The 20,076-nt window shown below is 54.4% G+C and overlaps 1 protein-coding gene and 1 pseudogene across 1 annotated transcript in view; one reads left to right on the forward strand and one right to left on the reverse strand.

Moving 5' to 3' along the window:
* SLC9A1 (solute carrier family 9 member A1) overlaps positions 1–11,913 on the forward strand; it is a 54,411-nt gene extending 42,498 nt beyond the window's left edge. Inside the window, exons 3-12 of the mRNA XM_055574009.1 lie at positions 1,957–2,207; positions 3,134–3,351; positions 4,518–4,720; positions 6,496–6,585; positions 7,037–7,107; positions 7,232–7,405; positions 7,625–7,739; positions 7,906–8,007; positions 9,419–9,491; positions 10,081–11,913. Of these exons, the coding sequence (XP_055429984.1) occupies positions 1,957–2,207; positions 3,134–3,351; positions 4,518–4,720; positions 6,496–6,585; positions 7,037–7,107; positions 7,232–7,405; positions 7,625–7,739; positions 7,906–8,007; positions 9,419–9,491; positions 10,081–10,427 (1,644 nt within the window). The 3' untranslated portion in view covers positions 10,428–11,913. The remainder of the gene's footprint in view (positions 1–1,956; positions 2,208–3,133; positions 3,352–4,517; positions 4,721–6,495; positions 6,586–7,036; positions 7,108–7,231; positions 7,406–7,624; positions 7,740–7,905; positions 8,008–9,418; positions 9,492–10,080) is intronic.
* Positions 11,914–17,265: 5,352 nt separating this feature from the next.
* Positions 17,266–17,740, reverse strand: LOC129647919 (40S ribosomal protein S10-like; annotated as a pseudogene).
* Between the last annotated feature and the right edge of the window lie 2,336 nt (positions 17,741–20,076).

Below are 20,076 nucleotides of genomic sequence, written 5' to 3' on the forward strand. Positions count from 1 at the left end.
ATTTCCCCATCTGGAGCAGGGACCGTTGCCCTGAGCCTGCCGTCCTCCCGGGGCTCTGACGGGAGTCACACTCACTCATGCCTGCAAAAGCAATGGGTGCCAGAGATGAAGCCCTCCCCAGAGGATGTATGTTGGGGTTCAGGCTGGCACTCTTGGGGAACAGTGGGGCGTGGCTGCAAGAGTGGATGCCCCCATCTGGCCACCGTGGGCCCATGGCCGTGCCTCCCCGAGACAGGGGCAGTGATGGGAGTCATTGCTCGTGTTCTGTCTGATCATGTATTGTCTCAGCTAATCTGCACAGACTCCATGAGGTTAGCACGGTGATTTTTCCCAGTTTTTCGGGTGAGGGAACTGGGGCACTGGGAGATTAAGGAACTCGTCCAAGATCATAGTAGCTGATAAATGACATACTGGGGTTCAGATCTACACAGTCTTGAGTCCAGAGTCCAGATGCTTAGCACTATGCTACTTGGCCTCTGTAGTCCCAGCGACAATGGTGCCGGGCCAGAAGTGAGGACCTTGCCCTCTGCACCTGCCCCATCGGCCCAGCCAGTGCACTTTAGGACCTGAGCATTTCCTCAGGCCAGGAGTAGGTTTAGGTAGCCCAGGGCTGAGAACGCACTGCCAGAGCCCTGCCCTGTCTCCCAGATGGCTGTGTCAGGCACATGGGGGACTGGCCAGTGCTTGGCATCTCCCTTCCCTGCCTGGCCCAAGTCGGGCCCTTTCTAGAGCTCTGGGCATGGGTGTGAATGCCCCATTACCCAGATGGTAGGGCTGAAGGCTGCCCCAAGCTGTGTGGCCTCAGGCCTTGGCCCTGGAGCAAAGGTGCCCTGCTTCCACGTGTGGCCCAGGTACTGGGGGCTTTGGAGGGTCTGTCTCGGGGATCCCCAGGTCTTCTTCCCCACTCCCTCTGCATTCCTTCAGCCTGGACACTCCCCAGCTGGTTTCTGGGCAGAGCTGTCTGGGAGCAGGCCAGGCAGCCAGCACCTAAGAGGAGGTAGATAGAAACTCAAAGCTGGATCCCCAGAGAGGCCATCCACTGCTGGCAGGGACCAAGCTCTGGGCCCAGTTCTGTTGCTCCCGGGCGGGGTTGGGGGGGTCCTCTGGCACATCACTTCACCATTCTGAGCTTTAGTTTAGCAAGGGAACAAGCATCTTTAGCCTGCCTACCTCATGAGGCTGTTGTGTGGCAAACAGGATGACCATAATCAAAGGGCTTTACAGTGTATGAAGTGCCACTTAAAGTCTGATGGTGGTGTTACAATGACCGTTTATTTCCCCAGCCCAGAGGTGGGGAAGCCGTGGAGAGCCTCTGGTTCCATAGTGCCTGAACTCGGTGGTTCACTGCAACCCCCTGGGGGCCTTGTTGAACAGAGATTTCTGGGTCCCACTTCCAGACAATCCAAGTAGAGTATGGGCTGGCCAAGTGTATTTTTAGAAAGCTTCAGCAGTTAAGAAGTCCTATTCTAGTTCATTATCTGAATTTCCCAGCTTTGTGCTAAAGGAAAGACCGAAATCCAGGCAGGGACGTGCACGATGAGCTTGGTGAACAGCAGCTAATGCTGTGATAGGCAATTTGCCCTCATTAACTAATTGAATCTCACAGTAGCCCTGTGAGGTTGGTACTATTGCCCCCATTTTCTGGACAGGAAAACTGAAGCACAGGGAGATTGAGTCATTTGCCCCATTTGCTGCTGGGGAGCAGCAGAGTCAGAATTTCAACCCAGGTGGTTTGGCTGCAGAGCCAGTTCTTTCTCTGCACAGCCCACTCCAGGCCCAAAGACCCTCTGGGCCCCAGACCCCTCTGCCACCTCTTGGCTGTGGTCAACAGAGGGGACAGAATCGCCCTGGGTGAACCCCAGGAGCCATGGGGCAGGGACCCACCCTGGGTGACCCCCAGGAGCCATGGGGCAGGGTGCCCACCCCCCTGCCGACCAGCCTGCACACCCTTCCCAGGTCCTGTATCACCTCTTTGAGGAGTTTGCCAACTACGACCGCGTGGGCATCGTGGACATCATCCTCGGCTTCCTGAGCTTCTTCGTGGTGTCCCTGGGTGGGGTGTTCGTGGGCGTGGTCTACGGGGTCATTGCAGCCTTCACCTCCCGCTTCACCTCCCACATCCGCGTCATCGAGCCGCTCTTCGTCTTCCTCTACAGCTACATGGCCTACCTGTCGGCCGAGCTCTTCCACCTGTCAGGCATCATGGCGTGAGTCTGGGCGTGGCGTGCAGGCGGGGCCCCAACTCAGATCCCCCCGGGCTTGGAGGGTCAAAGGGAGCTCCCCAGGGCCCAGCCCCCCAGATCCAGGCTTCAGGTCTCGGGGCTGTCCGGAAGCACAGAGTGAGGCTTCTGGAAAGCCTCACCCCAGCCATTTCTTCTTTTCTTTTGTTACAAAGGGAGCCCCTTGGCAATCTCCGGACGCAGGCACTCGCGCCCACTGCTCCTCTCAGCAGCTCTAGTGAGGGGGCGCGAGGCTTCCCTTGCTTTGGGGGTCCTGAGGCCCCAGCTGCATCTTGCAGTTGGGGTTGGGGGGTGGCAGGGAAGTTGTGCTAAGGTGCTCCCGCTAGGAGAAGTCACTGGAAGTACCAAGGCTGGATTGGGGGACGGGGATGGGAGGTGACAATGAGGAGGCTGGGCCAGCGGGAGTGGACCCTGAGCGTGGGCGCCAGGCTAGGAAGGGCTTGGGCTGCCGCCCGGAAGACAGCTCCCTGTGGGGACCCCCAGGTGTTAAGGAGACACCACACTCTGGAGGATAAACCTGTGGCCAAAGACGTGACCCCTGTCAGGTGGAGAGGCCGTGTGGCCTCGGGAAAAAGGCCCAGGCTTAGGAGCCGGGCAGAACTTCTTTTGTTCGTGTCTTAGCTCTGCCACTCCGTGGCAGTGTGACTGTGGGCAGGTGACTTTATTTCTGCACGTCTCAGATCTCTCATCTGGAAAATGCCAGAATACACCCGTGTCTGCAGGGTTGGGTGAGAGTATTGAGAACAGGGGTTGGAAGCCGGCAGAGGTGTCTGACCCATGAGAGGAGCTCAGGTGCCCGGCCCCTGCCCACCTCTCTGGCGCTGGAGGTGCCCTGGGAGGGTGCAGCTTGACTCTGAACCCCGCTCCCCGCTCTTTCCTCCCCTGACCCCCAGACTCATTGCCTCGGGCGTGGTGATGCGCCCCTACGTGGAGGCCAACATCTCCCACAAGTCCCACACGACCATCAAGTATTTCCTCAAAATGTGGAGCAGCGTCAGTGAAACCCTCATCTTTATCTTCCTGGGCGTCTCCACCGTGGCCGGCTCCCACCACTGGAACTGGACGTTTGTCATCAGCACCCTGCTCTTCTGCCTCATCGCCCGAGTGCTGGGTGAGGGGCTGGAGCCGGGGAGGGGTGCGTGTGCGTGTGGCAGGGGGTGCGTGCACGTGGCAGGGGTGCATGCGTGTGGCAGCCGGGTGCATGCTATGTGTGGAGGCGGTGGGCTTGGCTCCAGGCTGCTCCTGGCGCCCCCGTGGGATGGGGGGCTTCCCCATTCCCACTCCCTGCAGCACTGAGGCCCTTATGGGCCCTGGAGGGGACAGAGGGCCACGCTCCTGGGGGTGAACAGCCAGAATGTGCGGGTGGAAGAGGCCTCAGCAACCCTGGGACTCTGAGCCAGTCAGTATCTGAGGAGAGGACTGAGGCCCCCAGGGCCAGATCTGTGTTCAGGTCTGTGGTCTTTGCACCTCCTCTTCCCATGCTTGGCTTTGGCACTTGCAGAGTCTTCTGCAGAGCCTCCCAACTGCTGCTGCCAGCCCCGGGGCACACCTGGGCACCCCTGGGCACCAGGCCTCAGGCCCTTGGGCAGCTGCTTCACCTTCTGGATACACTGGATACCTCAGTGACCATGTGGCTTCTGCCCGTGGATCTCACCTCCTCTCTGAGGTTAGGTCTGGGCATGGCACTTAACTTGCTGTGCCGTCTTAAAAACCCTTTCATCCTGGGCCTCATCCTCTGGAGATTCTGGGGCTATGGGGTTGAGATTGGACTCCAACCTCCCTCTGCAGTTTTTTTTTTTCTGGCCATGCTGCACATGCGCTCTTAGTTCCTCAACCAAGAATCGAACCCGTGCTCCCTGCAGTGCAAGCATGAAGTCTTAACCACCGGACTGCCAGGGAAGCCCTAGCATTTTTAAACTTTTTATTACAGAAAATATCAAACACATAGAAAAGTAGGCCCCGTGTACCTATCATATTTAATAGGTATCAATTTGTAGCCAGTCTTGTCTCATCTCTTTTCCTGGTACCCTTCTGCCCTCCAGCTCCTGGAGGCCTCTATAATGTCTCTAAAGTGTACACAGGTTGAGGAACCTCCCTTAAAGATCCACCCAACTCTTGGATTGAGGGATTAGAAGCACCTTGGACTGAGGGACCTGAGATATGAGTTAGCTGGGTGGGTTTACCAGTGGAGGCTTCCTCCAGACAGAGAAAATCTCCCAGCTGCAGAAGCCATGAGGGGCTGGGACAACCTGACCCCTCGCTTCCCCTCCCTGGCAGGCGTGCTGGGCCTGACCTGGTTCATCAACAAGTTCCGCATCGTGAAGTTGACCCCCAAGGACCAGTTCATCATTGCCTACGGGGGCCTGCGAGGCGCCATCGCCTTCTCCCTGGGCTACCTCCTGGACAAGAAGCACTTCCCTATGTGTGACCTGTTCCTCACGGCCATCATCACCGTCATCTTTTTCACCGTCTTTGTGCAGGTGCTGGACAGGGCGGAGCAGCCCTGCCTGGGGACCCTGACTCTGCCAGGAAAGAGGAAGCACATGACCGAGCGGGGCGGGAGGTGGGGGCGGCGGGGAACATGGGTTGTAGTTCCAGCTCCATCAATACCTCGTGTAGCCCTGGACAAGCCACTCCACCTTTCTGGGCCTCAGTGTGCTCAATTGTAAAGGGAGAGTTTGGTCATGCGTCATTGTGGAGTGATGCTGCCCAGCTCAGTTAGGAGCCCAGGTAGCATTGAGAGGGGTAGGTGCAGTCAGCAGGACCATGAAGTTCATGGTAGGGATTTAGGGAAGTGGTTTAATATCTTAGGGTCTCAGTTTCTACATCAATCAAATAGGGACAGTAGCACAACTTGGCACTCCAGGACTCCTGCCTGGAAAATCCCATGGACGGGGAGCCTGGTGGGCTGCAGTCCATGGGGTCGCGAAGAGTCGGACATGACTGAGTGACTTCACTTTCACTTTTCACTTTCATGCATTGGAGAAGGAAATGGCAACCCACTCCAGTGTTCTTGCCTGGAGAATCCCAGGGATGGGGGAGCCTGGTGGGCTGCCGTCTATGGGGTTGCACAGAGTCGGACACGACTGAAGCGACTTAGCAGCAGCAGCAGCAGCACAACCTGGGGACTGGAAAGGTGAAGCGGCCCCTGAGCTGCGCTGGAGGAGGCCGTTAGCCAGAGCTCTGCTGCTGTCAGTGTGACCCTGGAAAGATTCTCCTCCCATCTCTGGGTCTCAGATCCCCATCTGTGAAGTGAGGGGACTGGACCAGATGATCCTGAAGAATCCTTCCAGCTGCTGGCCGTGATTTCTGTGCATTTGAACAACCAGGCTTAGCTGAGAACCTCACCCACCCCTTGAGTCCCTGAGGGAGCCCAGCCTGAGATGATGTAAATCATTTCTCGTTGTCTGACCCGTGACTTTGGGCAAATGAGAAACACTTCATCTGTGTGCTTGTCTATGTGTTTCTCTACCACCTGCTCCATCTGTCCTGGATAATAATCCTGGACAAGCCCTCAATGGGAAACATCATTGCCTTCTCCAGAGAACACAGCGTAGAGCAAACTTCCTAGGGCTGGACTTGTCTTCTGTCTTTTAAAAGGAGAAGAGGCTGCCTCTTTGATCATCTTGCCCTGCCTCCATCTTCAAAAATACTTTATCACCTTGATTTTGCAGTTGGTTTACTAAGCCAGTTTTTAATGAATGCAGCATTGAGGTAGGGACCTCCCTGCCTGAGTTTGAATCCAGCTTTACTACTTCTGTAAGACCTTAGGGAGTTACTTGACCTCTCTCAGTCTTAGTTTCCTCATCTGTACAATGGGGACAAGGAAGGGGTCATCGTAGGTATTGAAATGCTAATTCTAGTAAAAACACCACTGACCCTGGCACTTGACAAGCGGGCAGTTAGATGAGCTACTGCTGTCCTTACTGGGTCCTTCTGGGTCAAAAACGTGCAAGGGGGCCAGAGCAGAGGTAGTCCTCCCTGCTAGGTGACAGAGCACATTTGTGGTGGAACTCACACTTGAACTCTGGCCCGGGCTAGCTGACCTGTGTGTGAGTCCCTTGGCTGGATATGAACCCCCTGGCAATGTCTTCAGGAATAAGTGGGCTTAATATAACCACAGCTTGGATGTTGGGAGATTGGGGACGTCAGAGCAAAGGGCATCCCAGGCTCGGGGACCTTAGGGTGGGGGACCTCTGTGGCCTCCCTGCCAGGGTGGCAGAACTGGAGTGCCTGACACCCACCCGCCCCCCAGGGCATGACCATTCGGCCCCTGGTAGACCTGCTGGCTGTGAAGAAAAAGCAAGAAACGAAGCGTTCTATCAATGAGGAGATCCACACGCAGGTACCGGCAGCTAGGCCTGGGCCCTGTGTTGCAGGAGGAGCTTAGGGAGCTAGGGGTCGGCTAGGCCTTGCATCCACGTCCTCAGTCAGCCCCTCCTCTCTCATCCAGTGCCTCCTGAGGTCACCAGGTCACCCAATAGGGAGGGGTGGTGTGAGCAGCCAGGAACCTGAGGAGGGGGCGTCATGCTGCCTCTGCAGGAACCTGGCCCAGGTGCTGGGCACAAGTGGGTTCAGAGAAGAGGGTTCAGCCGGGCCCCAGTGGCAGTGGGCTGGAGGGGGTCCACAGGGCTTCAGGATGAGTGGGGTGTGGGCGCCACCTCCTGGCTGCTTCTGGAACTACAGGGCTGGGTTGAGCAGAGCAGCGCTGGGGTGGAAGGTGGGGGCCCATTCAGGAGTCTTGGTCCAGGAGGAGCCCAGTAGTGAGGCTTGACCTGGCCCTGGGCACGTTTCAGTTCCTGGACCACCTTCTGACAGGCATCGAGGACATCTGTGGTCATTACGGCCACCACCACTGGAAAGACAAGTAGGTGGCAGGCCTGGTGGGCAGGAGGGCGGGGAGGGGCCGGTAAGGATCTCCCCCGCTGGGGGCCTGGGCATCTTCCCATTGCAGGAGCCAGCTTCACCCATCTCCTCCCGCCTCCCACCAGGCTCAACCGGTTTAATAAGAAGTACGTGAAGAAGTGTCTGATAGCCGGTGAGCGCTCCAAGGAGCCCCAGCTCATCGCTTTCTACCACAAGATGGAGATGAAGCAAGCTATCGAGCTGGTGGAAAGTGGGGGCATGGGCAAGATCCCCTCGGCCGTCTCCACCGTCTCCATGCAGTGAGTGCTAATGGCCAACCCCGGCCACGTCTGCAAGCCACACGCTGACCCCTCAGTACCCACCTGGAGCGGGTCCCTAGGTCATTCCACCGGGCGGGTGGATCATACTGAGGACCCAAGGCTTGGCGCACCCGACCGGATCATCCCCAGGGGACCCTTCTGGCCCGGCCCAGCCCCCACAGTCCCAGGAATTTTCTCATCTGTGCCCCATTATCCCAGGAACATCCACCCCAAGTCCCTGCCGGCCGAGCGCATCCTGCCAGCACTGTCCAAGGACAAGGAAGAGGAGATCCGCAAAATCCTGAGGAACAACTTGCAGAAGACCAGGCAGCGGGTGAGGGGCTGCTCCCCGCCTGGCCCACTTCACTTACTGCAGAGGAGGCCCCCGCCCCCGCCCCGCCCCACCCGCCTCGGCTCCACATGCCCAGAGCCACCCCAGCCCCTCCAGGCCCAGCTTCTGTGGCCTGGCCAGGCCTGCCTGACAGCTGTTCCTCCCACAGCTGCGGTCCTACAACAGACACACGCTGGTGGCCGACCCCTACGAGGAGGCCTGGAACCAGATGCTGCTCCGGAGACAGAAGGCCAGGCAACTGGAGCAGAAGGTATGTCCGAAGTTGGAGCCAGCTCCTGCCTTTCTCTGGGAACCTGGGCTCTTCCTCTGCCTGCATCACCCCCAGCCAGCCCTCTGGGAGACAGAGCCACTCCCATCTGGTGTTTTGGCCTCCCCCAGTGTTCTCGCCTGGAAAATTCCATGGACTGCAGCCCTCCAGGCTCCCCAGTCCATGGGGTTGCAGAGTCAGACACAAATTGGCAACCGAACACACACACACCCTCCCCCTCCATGTGTTTCAAAGGCTGAGCCCCAGGGAAAGTTCCAGAAAGCTGCTTTCTCCACCTCTTCTCCACTCAGAGCAGCAAAGAGGCCCCCCTTCCCCACTGTGTCCTTGGGTATCAGATCTAGAAGAGTCTGTCCATGTGCTCTAACCTCTCATTTTCTAGTGAGAAAACTAAGGCTCAGAATCAGAAAGCAAAGACACACATGCCTGCCTTCATTTGTTCAGGAGAATATTTGTGGAGCTCTCCCTAAGTGCCAAGCGGCAGAACTGCCTCCGTGAATCGGGTGTGAATCAGCCCAGTCCCTCCCTTATGGAGCACACAGGGGCCCCGGCAGAACCGGAAGTGCAAGGGACTCTGAGCACCTCAAACAAGGAAGTGGTCAGAGTGCGCTTAGGAATGAGAGTCACAGGGGAGGGAGTGTGGTCAGGGGAAGGGCCAGGCAGAAGGAAAGAAACTATGCATAAGTTCCTGACCACACACTGAGGGGGCTCAGCTTTCAAGGAAGCTTATTAATGGCGTTAAGGGTTTGGGCTTCCTTCCAAAGCATGGAGAAGTCATGAAGGGTTCTCAGCAAGGGAAGCACATGGGAAGGGGTGCGGGTGGATTAGACGGGTGGCAGGGGGAGGGGAGGAGCAGGCAGAATTCAAGGGACATTTAGGAGGTCGGAGTGGCAAGACTTGGTTACCAGTTTGAGGTGGGACCAAGGGAAGGGGAAAAGGAGGCAGGGGTCACGTCTGGCCTTTGATTGGGGTAGGTGGGTGGGGTGGTTGAGGGGACACGGAGGAAGGAGCAGGTTTTGAAAGAAAATAAGTAGCTGAGTTCAGCTGTAGCGTGTTGCACTGAGAATCCCAGGGGTCATCCAGGGCCCGGGTGACATTCCTGAGTTGACAGTGGGTCCTTAGGGGCAGATGAGGGCCAGAGCTAGAGGCTGGGCTGGTGTCCCCACGGGAGAGGTGGGACAGTGTGGGGGTGTCCAGGGTCACCCCAGAGCTCAACAAGAGGCTGGGCCAAGTCCTCAGGACCCAGCACTGGCCCAGGCTCGCCACGGGCATGGGTAGAGAAGGTGTGGGCACCCTGGGCACCCAAAGGAAGGGTGTGCGGCCACCGGCCCGGGGCGCCGTCCAGAGGGGCCGCCTCTGCTCACCCCCCTGCCCCCATCTGCTCTTCCTCTGTCAGATCAGCAACTACCTGACCGTGCCGGCCCACAAGCTAGACTCGCCCACCATGTCGCGGGCCCGCATCGGCTCAGGTAAGGCAGGCCATGGGGGGCCCGGCAAGGGGCCTCGAGGCTGGGCACAGGCCTCAGAGAGCCTGCAGGGAGGACGGGCTTCTCACGGGCCAAGCTGTGAGCTCCTCCTATGTCAGGTGGAGTTGGGGGTTCACCAGAGGGGGGCCCCCCAGAAGAGTGGCCCTGCCGTCCTCCCCAGGGAAAGAGTGCTCCATGGGGGGGGCTCACGCTGAGGAGCTAGGTGCCCGCGAGGAGGCCGGAGGGGGCTGCACTGTTGGGCTCTCCGACATGTGGGGGACCAAGGCAGGCCTTCCAGGACGGGGGACTCAGGAGGGAGCCTGAACTCTTTGTCGGAGCAGGGACTCCTATGGGAGCCCCAGGCCTGAGCAGGGGCGCACAGTCCTACCTTGGAGAGCAGTCCGAGGGGAGGAGGAACTATTGGCCAGGTGACAGGATTCATAAAAGGCCCGTTTGGAGTGATTTGAAGCATACCAGGATGACTGCACTCACAGGCAGGCTCTTTGGGAGCCACTGGCGTGGGCAGAGATGAACCACGCACTGGGAGGACCCAGGGCCAGAAGCCAGCGTGCTCCTTGCTCTTGGTTTGCAGACCCGCTGGCCTATGAGCCCAAGGCCGACTTGCCTGTGATCACCATCGACCCGGCCTCCCCACAGTCGCCTGAGTCTGTGGACCTGGTGAATGAGGAGCTGAAGGGCAAGGTCCTGGGGCTGAGCCGGGATCCGGGGAGGCTGGCTGAGGAGGAGGAGGACGACGAGGACCCCGATGGGGGCCTTACGATGCGGACCAAGGAGCCCTCATCCCCGGGCACCGATGATGTCTTCACCCCGGCACCGAGCGACAGCCCCAGCTCTCAGAGGATACAGCGCTGCCTCAGTGACCCAGGCCCCCACCCCGAGCCTGGGGAGGGAGAGCCTTTCATCCCCAAGGGCCAGTAGCACGGGGGGCCAGCGGGCGGTGCCCTCCCGCCACGGACTCTCCCACCAGAGCCGGGGCTGCTGGCGGGGGGCGGGGGCGGGGTTCCCCTCCTCCTTCCCGACCTGGACTAGCCCCGGCCCTCCCCCACCGCATGGCAGCTGGGCCCACAGCCCCCACCGCAGCACGGCTTCCCCTTGCCTCCCGGGAAGCGCCCTCCCTCCCCCCAGAACTGCCTTCCAGATCCATCCATCAGAGGTGGACCTGCCTGGCTGTGAGGCAAACCCTGCCCCCTCCCAAGCCAAGCTCTCTCCCTACGAGGACCAGGGCCTCTGAGTCCCCTAGACCTCCGCGGGGCTCCTCCCATTCCGTCACCCTACTCATTCAAGTCAATCTTAATTTCTAACCAAAGAGCCTCTGGCTCAGCCTTGGTCCCTCCTGGGAAGGGAAGGAGCCGGGGCCTCCATTAACAGGGAAGAGACTAGGGGACCAGGCGTTGGACTTGGGGAGAGGTCGGGAACCGTGGCCATGCCGTCCCCCTGCCGGCTCTTACCCTGGCCACCTCACCTGACCTGTCCTTACTCAGAGGACTCAGCTTCTCCAAACTGGGCTCCAGCGGGGACCACTGGGCCCTTCAGGGGCTACTGATCGGAGCTCTGGAGAGTGCTGCCTTTTTATCTGTTTTGTTTGTTCACACTTCCATGTACGATTCTATTTGCACAGAGGGCATTCCTGTTTTTAAAACATTTTTGAAACCTCTGCCTGAACAGAACTCCCGCCATCCTACTCCAGAGCACCACGCATCCGCATACGTGCCTGTCTGCCCAACACTTCCCCAAATCAGTCCTCTGTCCACAGGGCTCTGATTTCAGAAATGACCTCACCACCCCCCACGCCCAACACACACACACACACACACACACACACACACGGACACCCCAATCGTGACTTTCTCTAACTCATAGATGCTGGGCCTCCTGGGACCTTCTTCTGGGCCTGGCCCTCAGCTCCTGCTGGCCTGTTCTCTCTCCTCCCCCTCCCCACCCCCGTTGGCCCCTGGAACCTCTCTCGTAAGCACTGCACTCAGCTTGCTGTAGAGCCCTGTCCTCGGGGGGCGGGGGTGTCCCCTGAGCATCTCCCACTGGCCAGGGCTGGTGGGTAAGCGGAGCCCTGGCCCCAGAGGCCTTTGCTCTCAGAAATACATGCCTACTCCCATGGCCGCCATGGGCCCGGCCCAGGCCTAGTGATTGATCTCTGTCCTTCTCTCTAGGGTACTCCTTTCCCCAGGATCGTGCAATAGTCAGAGCATCCCCTCCCCAGTGGCCTGGACAGAGGGTGCTCATCTCCCCCTCCTCTCCATGAAAGTGCTGTTTTGGGCGGGAGTCACCATGCAAGGGTGACGTTGGCAACCATGTTCAAAGCCTCCACAGCTGCTGCCGCTCTGCCGCCTGTACAGAAAAAACCGAATCTTTTTCATATTCTAATAAATCTGTGTGAGTTTTTGATAGAGTTGAGGGCTGCTTCCTGGGAACCAGGGACTTGGGGGAGGAAGGTGGCCCAAGCACCCGAAGGACTTGGCTCAATGGCCGGCACAGAGAGACACTTAGTCCATGTCAGGTGCTGGCGTGCTGATTCCCGTGGACCCAGCACCAGGGGCACAGGTGCGAGCAGAGCAGGAGGCTCCCAGCCCTCGGCTCCTTCTGACGCAGAGCAGCGTTCACCAGTCCTGCCAGGAAAGCCATGTGTGCGTGTCTCTGTGCGTGTGTGCGTGTCTCTGTGCGTGTGTCTGTGTGTATCTATGTGTCTGTGTGTCACTCTGTGTGTCTCTGTGTGTGTTTGTTTATGTGTCTCTGTGCGCCTGTGTATCTGTGTGCCTGTGTGTGTGTGTGTGTATCTATGTGTCTGTGTGTGTGTCTCTGTGTGTGTGTGTGTGTGTCTGTGCATGTGTCTGTGTGTATCTATGTGTTTGTGTGTGTGTCTGTATGTCTCTGTGTGTCTGTCTCTGTGTGCGTGTCTGTGTGCCTGTCTGTGTGTGTGTTTCTGTGTGTCTGTCTCTGTGTGTGTGTCTGTGTGTATCTACGTGTCTGCGTGTCTCTGCATCTATGTATCTGTGTGTCTGTGTGTGCGTCTGTGTGTGTGTCTCTCTCTGTGTGTCTCCGTGTGTCTGTGTGTGAGTGTATCTATGTCTCTGTGTATCTGTGTATGTCTCTGTATGTGTCTCCGTGTGTCTGTGTGTATCTATGTGTCTGTGTCTGTGTGTGTGTGTGTGTGTGTATCTATGTGCCTGTATGTGTCTGTGTGTCTGTGTGTCTGTGTGTGTCTGTGTGTCTCTCTGTGTGTGTCTCTGTGTGTCTGTCTCTGTGTGCGTGTCTGTGTGTATCTATGTGCCTGTATGTGTCTGTGTGTCTGTGTGTGTCTGTGTGTGTCTGTGTGTCTCTCTGTGTGTATCTCCGTGTGTCTGTGTGTGAGTGTATCTATGTGTCTGTGTCTCTGTGTATTTGTGTATGTCTCTGTGTGTGTCTCCGTGTGTCTGTATGTATCTATGTCTCTGTGTGTGTGTGTGTGTGTGTATATGTCTCTGTGTGTGTCTCCGTGTGTCTGTCTCTGTGTGCGTGTCTGTGTGTATCTATGTGCCTGTGTGTGTCTGTGTGTCTCTCTGTATCTATGTCTGTGTGTGTGTGTGTCTCTGTGTGTGTGTCTGTGTGTATCTATGTGTCTGTGTGTGTTTGTGTGTATCTATGTGTCTGTGTGTGTGTGTGTGTGTGTGTGTGTGTGTGTGAATGTCTCTGTGTGTGTCTCCGTGTGTCTGTCTCGGTGTGCGTGTCTGTGTGTATCTATGTGCCTGTGTGTGTCTGTGTGTGTCTGTGTGTCTGTGTCTCTGTGTGTGTGTGTGTGTATATGTCTCTGTGTGTGTCTCCGTGTGTCTGTCTCTGTGTGCGTGTCTGTGTGTATCTATGTGCCTGTGTGTGTCTGTGTGTGTCTGTGTGTCTCTCTGTATCTATGTCTGTGTGTGTGTGTGTGTCTCTGTCTCTCTCTCTGTGTGACAAGGGAAGGAGGGGTGTTGAGCAGGACTTTCCTACGTGATACCCTAGGAGAGAACTATAGGATGAGCTGAGGTTAGCCTGGTGAAGAAAGCTTCAGCGAGTTCCCAAGTATTCTAACTGGGAGCTGCACGTGGGAACACCCTAGGAGCTGAAGAAAGGCTGGTGTGGCTGGGTCAGAGAGTGACAGGCAGGGAGGTGAAGGTGGGACCTTGCAGCCCATGGTCAAGATTTTGGTTTATGCTACAGGCATGGGAGAGGCTCTCCATTGTAAAGTGGGGACAATAAACCCTGGATGGAACATGCTCAGGAGTGTAATGGTCTCAGCACAGTGCCTGGTGGGCTTAGTTCAGCTGAAGTTGGATCCATGAGGTGCACTTTCTGGAGCTGACCACCAGAGGGCAGTGAGGCCTTGGCACACACCCCAGGCACCCTTGGGACCTGCTTTATGGAGGATAGCATCTCCTTTGCCCAGACTTGGGACCTGTGAATGGAGCTGGTTTGATCCATAAAATCTGAAGTGATGGGTATCAAAAAGACCATAGGGAGGGACCACAGCATCCATTCCTGGAACAGTGTCCCAGCAAGAAATGGATGGAATGCTCAAAGGGTTACTGAAGAACCTTCAACTAAGGAATTCTTTACAGAGGTGTGGCAGGGTTAAGGGAACTTAGCGGGGATGGGACTCAAGGGGATCACACTACAGGAAGCTGAAGGGCAAGAGGAAGAAGTTGTTACTTCGGGGCGGGGAGGGGTGGCGCTGCCTTGCTGGAGCTGCAAACGCAGGGATCAGAACACAGCCCCTGCCAGGCAGGGAGCCAGAGGAGAAATGCTCTGACTTTGATCCTGCTGGCGCCTCCCCTTGGTCAGACCCACGGGGAAGGGAAGGGAGGCAGCGACTTCACTGAGCACAGTTCACACGGGTGAGCCTTCAGTAGGGGGACAAGGGGAGAGTGGATTTAGAGGAGGCAGAGCCGTTCCTTTTCCTCCCCCTCACCGTTCACTGTCGTCCTTTGGATGAAAAATGGGTGTCCCTATTGCTTAACGGCTACAGAATTTCTGTTTAGAGTAATGAGAGAGCTTTGAAAATAGATCGTGGTGATGGTTGCACAAATGCCACTGATTGTTCACTTTAAAATGGCTTGTTTTATGTCATGTGAATTTCACCTCAATTCTTAAAATTGTTTATTAAAGCTCATCCCTAACAGGAGGAAAAAAACAAACAAAAAAACAGACTCATCAGCTCAGCTCACGATATCCTTGTCTTACCACAGCATTGTTATCCTTCAGTCACACTCACCGGGAACCTAACTCAGTCATCATCAAGGCTCTTTCAGCAAGACAGTAGAGGAGGGAAAACAGCAGAAACCTGCTCCGGCTCCTTTGGAGCTGGTCACGAGACCTGTGTTAGCAGCCATGCCTTCCTCCTCCCCCCTCCCATGGTCCTCTCACCAGCTGCCAGCACGTTGGCTGATCTGGGCCTTTACTGTGTGGTATGTGTGTATCTGGGTCTTTAGAATGTGTGTGTGTGTGTATCTGGGTCTTTAGAATGTGTGTGTGTGTGTGTATCTGGGTCTTTAGAATGTGTGTGTGTGTGTATCTGGGTCTTTAGAATGTGTGTGTGTGTGTATCTGGGTCTTTACAGTGTGTGTGTGTGTCCTACGTCTTTATTCCTATGGAATTCAGGTTCGTATTGGTCTTCGGTTTGTTGGGTTGCCATTTCCCACTGTCACTATTAGACGTGGGAGATCTGAGAGGCGTTCAGTCAGTCCTCTGGATTCTAGACATGGCCTTCCTGCCTACCCTCCCTTTTCTAGATTGATCACCCTACCTGGTACACTTGATCCCCTCTCTACATTTGAGTTAAGCAATACACAGAGCTCAAAATGACCAGAAGGAAGACTACTTGTGACTTGAAGGAACCACATCTGTGTTCCCTCCAGGCCCACTGAACACAAAGTCGAGAGAGGGAAAGCAAAAATTCCTCCAGGAGGTTATTTGGAATCACAGAAGAGCCACCCTCATTTCCACTGCTTGGTCCCCGGGCCTCTGCATCCAGGCTGTGAGAGAGGCGGAGCCACTGATTTTAAACTTACACTGCATCCTGCATGTCAGTAACCCAAGTTGCCGTCTCCCAGCTGGCACTGGAGGTCTCTCTACCGAGTCAGCTGCTTCTGAGCGATGGGACTCATTGTATGTCCAGTGCTTCCATGGGCGAGACCACTGCTCGGCGCCTTTCACCAAAAAAGGAAAATAGGCTATGTGGGGGACAGCAGAGCGATGAACAAGCAAGTACAAAAATGACGAGGCTGGCAGAAGCACTACAGGCGGGGAAGGCAAGTCCATAGCAGGAATGCACATTTATTACCATGAGGCAATAGATAACCGATCCTTTATGAAGCAAGGGGACAGGGCACTCAACCCGCCAATAGATAGCTAGCTGGTCCCTGAAGGGTGGTGGTTCTCAAATTTTTTGATGTCAGGATCTTTTTACACTCTTTAAAATTATTGAAAGGTTATACTCTTAAAAATTGTAAACGGTTTTTGTTTATGTGGGTTATATCTATTTTACTGGATTAGAAGTTAAAGCGCTAAACTATTTAATAAACCCATTACATAGTAACATAACGTTTTGATGAAAATAACTTTTTGAAAACAAAAGTTGTGAGAAGAGTGCCATGACTTGACATGTTTGCAAATCTCTCTCTTTTTTTGACCATGCTGTGAGGCACGTGAGATCTTAGCTCCTTGACCAGGGATTGAACCCCCGCCCCCTGCGGTGGAAGTGCAGAGTCCTAACCACTTGACGTCCAGGGAAGTCCCTGCAGATCTCTTTAGAATCTGGCTTAATAAGAGACAGCTAGATTCTCAGATCTGCTTCAGCATTCAGTCTGTTGTATACACGCTGTGTAGCCTCTGGAATATTCCAATATACACTCATGAAGGAAAAAGGCAAACACTGTCTTAGTATTAATAAAGTAGATCTGACCTCATAGAACCCATGGAAGAGTCTTCCTGGTCCACACTTTGAGAACCATTGCCCCAGCGAATAGTTCCAAACAGGAAGCTCAGCTGGGTCTTCGCTGATGGCAGCTTGAGCACTCAGCAGTGCCTGCTGCCTGATCAGATGTGGTGAGGGAAATCTGTTGTGTCTATGTGTACTGATTTTATATGGCTGCTGAAATAAATTACCAAAAACCTAGTGGCTTAAAACAATACAAGTTTATTATCTTACAGTTTGGGAGGTCATAAGCCTAAAATGAGTCTAACTGGGCTAAAATCAAGGGCTTCCCAAGTGGCTCGAGTGGTAAAGAACCTGCCTGCCAAAGCAGGAGAAAGAAGAGACCTGAGTCCGATCTCTGGGTAGGAAAGATCGCCTGGAGGAAGACATGGCAGTCCACTCCAGTACTCGTGCCTGGAGAATCCCATGGACAGAGGAGCCTGGTGGGCTACGGTCCATAGAGTCTCACAGAGTTGGACATGGCCGAAGTGACTGAGCATGGGCTAAAATCAAGGTGTCTGCAAGGCTGCAGTCCTTTCTGGAGTCTCTAGAGGAGAATCTGTTTTCTTGCTTTTTCCAGCATCTAGAGGCTGCTTGCATTCCCTGGCTTGTTCCCTCCTTCCATCTTTAAAACCAGCCATGGCCAGGAGACTCTCACCTCACTCCACCCTGCCTCTGACTCTGTCTCCTGCTTCCACATTTAAGGACTCTTGGGATGACACTGGGTCCATCTAGATAATTCAGGAGAATCTCCCTATTTTTTTTTTTTTAATTTTTCAGGTTAGAGGCTTATTCAACCCAAAACAATCTCTTTCAACTTTATTGAGGTGGTTGACCACGTCCACGACCAAATCCTCCTCTAAACTGGAATTCAGTTGCTGACCGAGCCTCAGTCGGCACCAGGGGGCACGGCGCTTTGTCTGTAGGTGTCTCTGTCTGCTTCTCCTCATGTGAATCTTGCAGGTTGCTCTCCCTCCAGACCTTTGGGCCGCGGCCGGCCAGTCTCAGGACGGCTGCGGCGCAGGGTTGGCAGGCATGATCTCAGGGGGCTGGTGGAGGTAATTGCGGAGATAGTGGATGCCCTCGTTGGTGAGGTACCAGCAGAAGTGTCTCCAGGCAAACTTCCTTCAAGTAGCCTCGCGATTTGAGAGACAACATGGCTTTCATGACGTGAAGATCAGGCACGTTCTTGTCTCCCAGCTCCGGGTGCTTGGGCATCCTTCTTGGCCACCATCACCCCCTCCTTAAAAAGGAGTTCATAAATGGCAATCCAGTTCTTCTTGGGCATCAACATCGCAACGGCTGCTGCATCCAGGGGCTGAGCTGGAAAAGTGAGAATCTCCCTATTTTTAAGGTCGGCTGATTAGAGACTTCAATTCTTTCTGCCTACTTTAAATTCCAATACTTAAATTCCAATACTTTGGCCACCTGATGTGAAGAGCTGAGTCATTGGAAAAGACCCTGATGCTGGGAAAGATTGAAGGAAGGAGGAGAAGGGGACAACAGAGGATGCGATGGTTGGATGGCATCACCTACTCAATGGACATGTGTTTAAGTGAACTCCGGGAGTTGGTGATGGACAGGGAGGCCTGGTATGCTGCAGTCCATGGGGTCACAAAGAGTCGGATGTGACTGAGCAACCGAACTGAACCTTAATTTACCCTTTGCCCTATAAAACATATCCACAGATCCTAATCCTAATTAGGATCCTAATCCTCGGATTAGGACGTGGACATCCCTTTATTTTTGACTGTGCTGGGACTTCATTGCTGCACATGGACTTTCTCGAGTTGCAGCAAGCGGGGCTACTCTTTGTTGAGGCGCTCAAGCTTCTCGTTGCCGTGGCTTCTCTTATTGTGGAGCACAGGCTCTAGAGAGGGTGCTCAGTAGTTGTGGTACATGGGCTTAGTTGCCCTGTGGTGTGTGGAGCCTTCCAGAACCAAGGGTCAAACCCATGTTCCCTACACTGGCAGGCAGATTCTTAACCACTGGACCACCAGGGAAGCCCAGGACATGGACATCTCTGGCAGGTCATTATTTGTCTACCACACTATGAATGGCCTCTATCCCTGCCACATGGCCACTCTGTGTGTGGGCCCATTGAACCGGAACCAGAGTAGCTGGGAAAGGAAGCTGACAACAGATTAGGTAATCTTGTCCACCTGACCCCTGAGACTCTCCCTCACAATGGATGCCCTCTCAGGACACTTGTGTGAGTTAAAACAGCTTTACCACCTCTGCCCATTTCAAGCAGCTCATCCATAAATCTTTCCCTTAGACCTCTTACCTCTTCATCACCAATCTTCCAATCTTGTTTTCAAGTCCCTGAGCAGCCAGACAACTTGTTAACCCACTGCTCATGAATCAGAGGAGATCTGTTCCTCTAGTCATCTCTCCTTCCATGCAAAATGGACAATCAATGTGACCATAAGAGGATATCTCTTCATCACTGTCTTTTAGAGACACTCTGAGTGTGGCTTTAATGTGGCAGTTAATCCTTTTGTGTCTGGTGCTAACATACCATGCAGACTCATTTGGAAATAATGTCTGTGCTTTTTCCTCCCTGATAACCAGTCATAGCAACTTCCCCAACTTGGGGCTGAGAGAGAAGCAGTGAAGCGGTAAGAGAGCCTACCATGGGAATCTGAGCCACCTGTTCCTGCAATCTCCTTGTGCCTCCTGGACTTACTCAGACCTGATCCAAGATACAATACTGAATAATAGAATGTTGCCATGCATGTCCAGTTTGACAAAGAGATGGATCCGGTGATGCCCAGTTCTGGTTGCATGGGTCACTTGGTGTCCTGAAGTTAGGCATTCAGTCTTCACCATGCTCAGGTATGAGCCAGGAGCTGTTTTTCAGTGGAGAATAGTTATTGGAGAATAGTTACTGGCAGAAGAGGGCACGAATTAATCCAGAACCCTAAGGGTCTATAACGGTACTGCATTTCTCCTGCTGGAGCTTGTCCATACAGCATGTTTTCCCTCCATAAACTTCTAAATTGTAAAGCTCGAGGGACAGGGCAGCTTGCTCTGCAGTCTGGACCTGCTACAGTGTCTTATCTTGCCGCAGGCCTCTCTCAAAACTTGCAATATTATGAGTTTTTCCAGTAAATCGGTAGAACAGCATGACCAAATGTAGTATATATTACCTCAAAAATCCAGAGTCCCATCAAACATTTTGCCTCTTTCTTTGTTGTAGGCAGTATCAGGTTCAGCAACTCTCATTTTGTAGGAGGTGTACAGACATGCCCCAGACCTCCAGATACCCTAGAAACTTGCCTGACAAGGCATTCCTCTGAATATTTTGTGGGATTTATCACCCTTCTTTTGGCATACATATGTTCTGCTAAGAATCTAAAGTACTTGCAGTTTCCTGCTCACTAGGCCCAATTACCATAATGTCATCAATATAATGGACCAGCATGTTTGGAACTATATCAAGATGATGAGCATCTCTTTGGACTAGATTATGGCAGAAATCAGAATAAACAAAGCCTTGGGGATGTAGACTGAAGATATACTGCTATCTCTAATACACAAAGACAGACTAATTTTGATGATCTTTACTTAGTGGGATAGAAAAGAATTGGGGGTCAAAGATGGGCCCCAGGGCAGAAGTTGTGTTGA

Source organism: Bubalus kerabau, chromosome 3, assembly GCF_029407905.1.
Source record: "Bubalus kerabau isolate K-KA32 ecotype Philippines breed swamp buffalo chromosome 3, PCC_UOA_SB_1v2, whole genome shotgun sequence".
NCBI classification, from domain to species: domain Eukaryota; kingdom Metazoa; phylum Chordata; class Mammalia; order Artiodactyla; family Bovidae; genus Bubalus; species Bubalus kerabau.